An 8386-nucleotide genomic window follows, 5' to 3' on the forward strand; every position below is an offset into this window, starting at 1 on the left:
ATTCTAACAGCTCGGGTCAATGAGGTGGAAGAGAGAATAAGTGATCTAGAAGACAGGCTGATGGAAAGGAAGGAAATTGAAGAAAAGAGAGAAAAACAACTCATAACACCAAAGAGAGGCATAGAGAATTTAAAGATACATTGAAAAGGGTAGAGAGAGTGCTAGAAGGTATATTTGAGCAAATCATAGCTAAGAACGTCCATAATCTGGGGAAGGAAACAAGCATTCACATCCAAGAGGCAGAGAGGACTCCTCCCCAAATCAATAAAAATAGATCCACACCCTGACATATAATAGTGAAGCTTGCAAATCTTTAGAGCCAAAGAAGCTATCCTGAGAACAGCTAGGAGGAAGAGATTTCTTACATATGGAAGGAGGAACTTCAGAATAACATTAGATCTATCCACAGACACCTGAGAGGCTAGAAAGGGCTGGCAAGATATATTCAGGGTACTAAATGAGAAGAACATGCAGCCAAGAATACTTCATTCAGCAAGGCTGTCATTCAGAATGGAAGGAGAGAGAAAGAGTTTCCAGGACAGACAGAAACTCAAAGAATATGACCACAAAGGCAGCCCTGCAAGAAATATTAAAGGGGATACCGTAAGCGAAGGAAAACCCCAAGGGAAACAGAGACCAGGAAGTAACAGAGACAATCTACAGAAAAAGTGACTTTACAGGTAATACAATGGCACTAAATTCATATCTTTCAGTAGTTACTCTGAATGTAAATGGGCTGAATGCTCCAATCAAAAGACACAGGGTATCAGATTGGATAAAAAATCAGGACCCATTCATATGCTGTCTACAAGAGACTCATTTTGAACCTAAAGACACCTCCAGATTAAAAGTGAAGGGATGTAGAACAACTTACCATGCCAATGGACCTCAAGAGAAAGCTGGGGTAGCAATTCTCATATTAGACAAATTAGATTTTAAACCAAAGACTGTAGTAAGAGATGTAGCGGGACAGTATGTCATACTTAAAGGGTCTATCCAACAAGAAGATATAACAATTGTAAATATCTATGCCCCCAACATGGGAACAGCCAATTATATAAACAATTAATAACCAAAATAAATAAACATAATAATATATTAATAGTAGGAGTCCTCAACACTCCACTCACAGCAATGGACAGATTAAGCAGAAGATCAACAAAGAAACAAGAGCCTTGAATGACACTTTGGACCAGATGGACTTCGTAGATATGTAGAGAACATTCCATCCTAAAACAACAGAACACTCTTTCTTCTCAAGTGCACATGGAACTTTCTCCAGAATAGATCACATATTGGGTCAAAAATCAGGTCTCAACCAACACCAAAAGATTGAGATTATTCCCTGCATGTTTTCAGATGACAATGCTTTGAAATTGGAATTCAATCACAAGAAGAAATTTGGAAGGAAGTCAAACACTTGGAGGTTAAAGAGAATCCGGTTAAAGGATGAATGGGTCAACCCAGAAATTAAAGAACTTAAACAATTCATTGAAACCAATGACAATGAAAATACATTGCTTCAAAACCTATAGGATACTGCAAAAGTGGTCCTAAGAGGGCAGTACATCACCATCCAAGCCTCTCTCAAAAAATTAGAAAAATTCCAAATGCACAAGTTAACCTTACACCTAAAGGACCTGGAGAAAACAGCAAATAAAACCTAAACCCAGTAGGAGAAGAGAAACAATAAAGTTTAGAGAAGAGATCAATGAAATAGAAACAAGAAGAACTGTAGAATGAAACTAGAAGCTGGTTCTTTGAATTAATATGATCGATAAACCTCTAGCCAGACTTATCTGAAACAAAAGAGAAAGGATCCAAATTAATGAAATCATGAATGAAAGGGGATAAATCACAACCAATACCAAAGATTTAGAGACAATTGTTGGAACTTATTACCAGCACCTATTTGCTAGCAAATTAGGCAATCTGGAAGAAATGGATGCATTCCTGGAATCTTATAAAATATCAAGACTGAAACAGGAAGAAATTTACCATCTGAACAGACCCATAACCAGCAAGGAAATTGAAGCAGTAATCAAAGCCCTCCCAACAAACAAGAGCCCAGGGCTAGATGGCTTCCCAGGGGAATTCTACCAAACATTTAAAGAAGAAATAATACCTGTTCTACTGAGGCTGTTTCAAAAACTAGAAATAAAAGGAAAACTTCCAAACACTTTCTGTGAGGCCAGGATTACCCTGATACCAAAACCAAAGACCCCACCAAAAAGGAGAATTACAGACCAATATCCCTGATGAATATGGATGCCAAAATTCTCAACAACATCCTAGCCAATAGGACCCAACAATACATTAAAAGGATTATTCACCACGACCAGGTGGAATTTATTCCTGGGATACAAGTGTGGTTCAATTCGCTAATCAATCTACTTGATAGATCACAGTAACAAAAGAAGAGATTGATGCATAAAAAGCATTTGACAAAATACAGCATCCTTTTCTGATTAAAACTTTTCAAAGTATAGGGGTAGAGGGAACATACCTCAATTTCGTAATAACCATCTCTGAAAAGCCCACAGTGAATATCATTTTCTGTGGGGAAAAACTGAGAGCTTTTCCTTTATGGTCAGGAACGTGACAGGGATGCCCACTGTCACCACTATTGTTCAACATAGTACTAGAATTCCTAGCCTCAGCAACCAGACACAAAAAGAAATAAAAGGCATTCAAATTGGCAATGAAGAGGGGCACCTGGGTGGCTCAGTCGTTGAGCATCTGCCTTTGGCTCAGGTCGTGATCCTGCGGTCCTGGGATCGAGCCCCACATCGGGCTCCCTGCTCGGCGGGGAGCCTGCTTCTCCCTTTCCCTCTCCCCCTGCTTGTGTTCCCTCTCTCGCTGTGTCTCTCTGTCAAATAAATAAAATCTTAAAAAAAAAAAAAACAAATTGGCAATGAAGAAATCAAACTCTCTCTTCACAGATGACATGATACTTTATGTGGAAAACCCAAAAGACTCCACCCCCAAATTACTAGAACTCATACAGCAATTCAGCAATGTGGCAGGATACAAAAATCAATGCACAGAAATCGGTTGCATTTCTATACACTAACAATGTAGAAAGAGAAATTAAGTAATTGATTCCATTTACAATAGCTCCAAAAACTGTAAGATACCTTGGAATAAACCTAACCAAAGAGGTAAAGGATCTATACTCTAGAAACTACAGAACATTTATGAAAGAAATTGAGGAAGACACGAAGAGATGGAAAAACATTCCATGCTTATGGATTGGAAGAATAAACATTGTGACAATGTCTATACTCCCCAGAGCAATCTACACATTCAATGCAATCCCTCTCAAAATACCATCAATGTTTTTCACAGAGCTGGAACAAACAATCCTAAAATTTGAATGGAACCAGAAAAGACTCTGAATTGCCAGGGGAATGTTGAAAAAGAAAACTAAAGTTGGGGGCATCACAATGCCTGGCTTCAAACTATATTACAAAGCTGTGATCATCAAGACAGCATGGTATTGGGACAAAATCAGACACGTAGATCAATGGAACAGAGTAGAGACCCCAGAAATGGACCCATAACTCTATGGTCAACTAATCTTCAACAAAAGAGGAAAGCATATCCAATGAAAAAAAAAAGTCTCTTCAATAAATGGTGCTGGGAAAATTGGACAGCCACATGTAGAAGAATGAAACTGGACCATTCTCTTACACCATACACAAAGATAAACTCAAAATGGATGAAAAGCCTCATTGTGAGACAGGAATCCATCAAAACCCTAGAGGAGAACATAGGCAGTATCCTCTTCGACATCAGCCACAGCAACTTTTTTCAGGACACATCTCCAAAGGCAAGGGAAACAAACGCAAAAATGAACTTTTGGGACTTCAAGATAAAAAGCTTCTGCACAGCGAAGGAAACAGTCAACAAAACAAAGAGGCAACCCACGGAATGGGAGTGGATATTTGCAAATGACACTACAGATAAAGGGTTAATATCCAAGATCTATAAAGAACTTCTCAAATTCAACACTCAAAAAACAAATAATGACATACAAATGGCCAACAGACACATGAAAAAATGTTCATCATCATTAGCCATCAGGGAAATTCAAATCAAAACCACACTGAGATACCACCTTACACCAGTTAGAATGGCAAAAATTAAGAAGGCAAGAAACATCAAATGTTAGGTTGTGGAGAAAGGGGAACCTTCTTACATTGTTGGTGGGAATGCAAGTTGGTACAACCACTTTGGAAAACAGTGTGGAAGTTCCTCAAAAAATTAAAAATAGAGCTACCCTATGACCCAGCAAGTGCACTATTGGGTATTTACCCCAAAGACAGATGTAGTGAAAAGAAGGGCCATATGCACCCCAATGTTCATAACAGCCATGTCCACAATAGTGAAACTGTGGAAAGAGCCGAGATGCCCTTCAACAGATGAATGGATAAAGAAGATGTGGTCCATATATACAATAGAATATTACTCAGCTGTCAGAAAGGATGAATACCCAACTTTTACATCCACATGGATGGGCCTAGAGGAGATTATGCTAAGTGAAATAAGTCAAGCAGAGAAAGTCCATTATCCTATGGTTTCACTTATTTGTGGAACATAAGGAACAGCATGGAGGACATTAGGAGAAGGAAGGGAAAAGTGAAGGGGGGGAAATCGGAGGGAGAGGTGAACCATGAGAGACTATGGACTCTGAGAAACAAACTGAGGGTTCTAGAGGGGAGGGGGGTGGGGGATGGGTTAGCCCGGTGATGGGTATTAAATAGGGCATGTTCTGCGTGGAGCACTGGGTGTTATATGCAAATAATGAATCATGGAACACTGCATCAAAAACTAATGATGTACTGAATGGTGACTAACTTAACACAATAAAATTAAATTAAAAAAAAGAGTAACATCCTTGAACAATTTTCAGATAGGGTTGCAATATGTTTGAAATTGTGTATTTTCCATTTTTGAATGAGAACATAGAGTAATTTTTACATGATAATATGGGCAGACACATGGGTCTGAACAATGCCAAGAGCATAATTAATTTGAAAATGAGTTGGTATTGCTTATAGAATCTACACTTAAGATTTGGGCTCATATGTGCTGACCAAGTGAACTGTATTTGTCAGAAATGCGGTGCTTTCAAGAATGAAACCAAGTCCATTTACTATAATAGTTTTTGTTTCCATTAGTGGTTGTGATTGCATTAACTATGGGCCTTTTGAAATTTAGTAACTAATTAGTGCCATCTTTAAATGATGTCCAAAATGATACCTCACAAATGCTGAAATCTAGGCTAGAATCAATAGTGTTTCATGAGGAGGAACCAGGGTAGTTTTAGAAGATACATTTCATTCTGCTGTTGCAAAATGGTTTTGAATTCGTTTTCATTATTATAAGGTAATTCTCTAGGCACTGAGATTTTGAAAAAAATTAAAGCAAGTTTACATTCCCAAAGCTTGTTTAACAGTAAAAGTAGTTTTTAAAAAACTGTCATGATCATCTGAATACAATTATAACTATATTAATTGGCCAGATGACCAAAAAGATGGATACAAAATTAGTTTTGTAAATGCCATTAATAGAATAGTGAGTAAACCCATCCCACCTCACAAAGGTCACAACTAATACTGAAAAACCTCTTTAAAAAGGGCAGGGGCGCCTGGGTGGCTCAGTCAGTTGAGAGTCTGCCTTCCACTCAGGTCATGATCCTGGGGTACTGGGATCAGGCTGCTTGCTCAGTGGGGAGTCTGTTTCTCCTTCTCCCTCTGCCTGCTTCTCACACTGCTTGTGCTCTCTGTCAAATGAATGAATAAAATCTTAGAAAAAGAACATTTAAAAAAATAAGAATAAAAAGGGCAAAAACATTACACTAAACATTTAAACATTACAAAAACATTACATTAGTAACAACAGCACTCTTATTTTAAAGGAGAAGAACTAAGTACATTATCAGCATCTGAGGTCCCTGTAAATACCTACTTTCCTTGGTGGATTTGTTAAAGAATGGGGCATAGTTTTAAAGCAGCCTTGTCAATTTCAGGTAGTTCTGGAGAAGAATATGAACCTCCCCAATATTCAAGTTTAAACTTCTTTCTACTTTTCCACTTACCTACTTTTTATTTGTGTGTTTCTTTCCTTTTTACTGTCAGGAAGGGCCACCTTCAGAGGGCCAATTCTGTCCAGTATGATATAAACCTGGTAGAGACAAGCAGTACTGGTGCCCACCACAGTAAGTAAATTCAAAATAAAACACTCATTTTAAAGCCCTGGATGAGATTGTTGTTTTACATGTAGGGATTTGGATTTAACCAAAAGAAACCCAAGAAAATTTTTGTATAGGTTTTGACATCAATATGGATTTCTTATTAGCAACATGACACTAGTCATCTTTCTTGTTTTTCCCCCAGAGCAAACCATGTTATCTCAATATGTGAAATTATGTTGTTAGCTATAATGTGTTACATATAATGTAAGGGGTTAGTTTCTCCAGAAGTAATTTGAAGTGGACTGGTATGTATAGAGGAGGAGCATTTTTTCCTGTAAGGATAGGCAAGTATTTGGGAAACTTGGAGACCAATTAATGTTTGAAATGTATCTTAAGACTTCTATTTCTGGCCAAGATGGAGTAGCAGGGATTGAATTTACCTTCTACTTTAAACAGCAAAAGAAATAAAATGGATATAATACATGAATGGTTATAATACACAGGTTTTCAAGACATCGGACATCAGGAAACAAAGGATCATGAACCCTGAGAGATGGGGCACAGAAGAGGTGAGCCAGTGGTCGCCTCAGGTTATTGCTTTGCAAGACTTTATAGGACATGGCACAGGGTGGGGGAACCAAGGCTGAGCTTGGTAGACACCCTGAGTTGAAAAGATAAAACTGCGTCTAGATGGTCGGTGAACAGAATACTAGGCAAAATAGCTGCACAGAGAGAATTCCAGAGATCTTCAGTTCAAGTATTCAGCTGAGTGTTAATCAGTACAGATATAGTGGGAAAATATTTGAGGTTAGGGACAGAATTACTTGAAAGGATTCGAGGAGTCCAGTACTCACACAGGGCTGGGAAAAATATCTGTTCCCAGTAATAAAACTAAAAAATCCAGTTATTCATGGGGCACTAGGTAGAGTACAGAGAAGAGTGTTTCCCCAATAGAGGGGAATAATTAGCCCTACATTAAGCACTGTTCCAGGGCTGCCTAACAAACCTTAAAAGTGAGAACTGAGTCAATTTGTTTCTAAATAACTGCATCCCAGATTAATGTTCAATAAGGCAAAAAACCCCAGTACCCAACAGATACAATTCATTGCCTTGCATCCAGTCAAAAATTACCAACCTGTTGGTTTAACATAACAATGTGATACACCACAATAACAGAATGAAAGATAAAAAAACCACATGATCATCTTGATAGATGCAGAAAAAGTAGTTGACAAAGTTCAACATCCACTAATGATAAAAACTCTGAACAAAATAGGTATAGAGGAAATTTCCTCAACATAATAAAGGCTATTTATGAAAATTCCACATCTAGCATCATTATCAATGGGAAAAAATTGAAATTTTTGTCTCTTCTACTTTGCCAGTTCAAGGTAAAGATGCTCACTCTCACAGTGGAGGTACTAGAGGAGCAACCAGACCTGATGTTTCTTAAAAAATGGTATCCAATAAAAAAGGAATAAGTTAAATTATCTGTTTACAGATGACATGATTCTATATGTTAAAAAACCCTAAATACTCCATTAAAAAACTGTTAGAAGTAATAAATGGCCTCAGTAAAGTTGCAGGATATAAAACTCAACATATAAAATCAGTTGCAATTCTTTACGCCAAAAGCGTAAAACTGTTTGTTTTTGTGCCAATACCATGCTGTCTTTGTGATCACAGCTTTGTAATATAGCATGAAGTCAGGCAACGTGATGCCCCCAGCTTTGGTTTTCTTTTTCAACATTTCTTGGTGATTCAGGGTCTTTTCTGGTTCCATATAAATTTTAGGATTGTTTCCTCTAGCACTTTGAAAAATGCCAATTGAATTTCAATAGGGATGGTGTTGAAAGTACAGATTGCTCTGGGTAGCATAGACATTTTAACAATGTTTATTCTTCCGATCCATGAGCATGGAATGTTTTTCCATCTTTTCGTGTCTTCTTCAATTTCTTTCATAAGTGTTCTGTAGTTTCTAGAGTATAGATACTTTACCTCTTTGGTAACTCTTTACCAAAGGTAAAGGTATCTTAGGTATCCTATGATTTTTGGTGCTATTGTAAATGGAATTGATTCCCTAATTTCTCTTTCTACAGTTACATTGTTAGTGTATAGAAATGCAACTGATTTCTGTGCATTGATTTTGTATCCTGCTGCATTCCTGAATTGCTGTATGAGTTCTAG

General features: G+C 37.6%; 1 protein-coding gene across 1 annotated transcript in view; it reads left to right on the forward strand.

Moving 5' to 3' along the window:
- NRG4 (neuregulin 4) overlaps positions 1 to 7652 on the forward strand; it is a 59578-nt gene extending 51926 nt beyond the window's left edge. The window contains exons 3-4 of the mRNA XM_028092682.1: positions 6144 to 6223; positions 7585 to 7652. Coding sequence (XP_027948483.1) covers positions 6144 to 6223; positions 7585 to 7652 — 148 coding nt within the window. The remainder of the gene's footprint in view (positions 1 to 6143; positions 6224 to 7584) is intronic.
- The last annotated feature ends 734 nt before the right edge of the window (positions 7653 to 8386 follow it).

The sequence above is a fragment of the Eumetopias jubatus genome, unplaced genomic scaffold (assembly GCF_037043125.1).
Source record: "Eumetopias jubatus isolate StellerSeaLion01/CBP00866 unplaced genomic scaffold, mEumJub1_p1.0 scaffold_7, whole genome shotgun sequence".
Taxonomy (NCBI): Eukaryota; Metazoa; Chordata; class Mammalia; order Carnivora; family Otariidae; genus Eumetopias; species Eumetopias jubatus.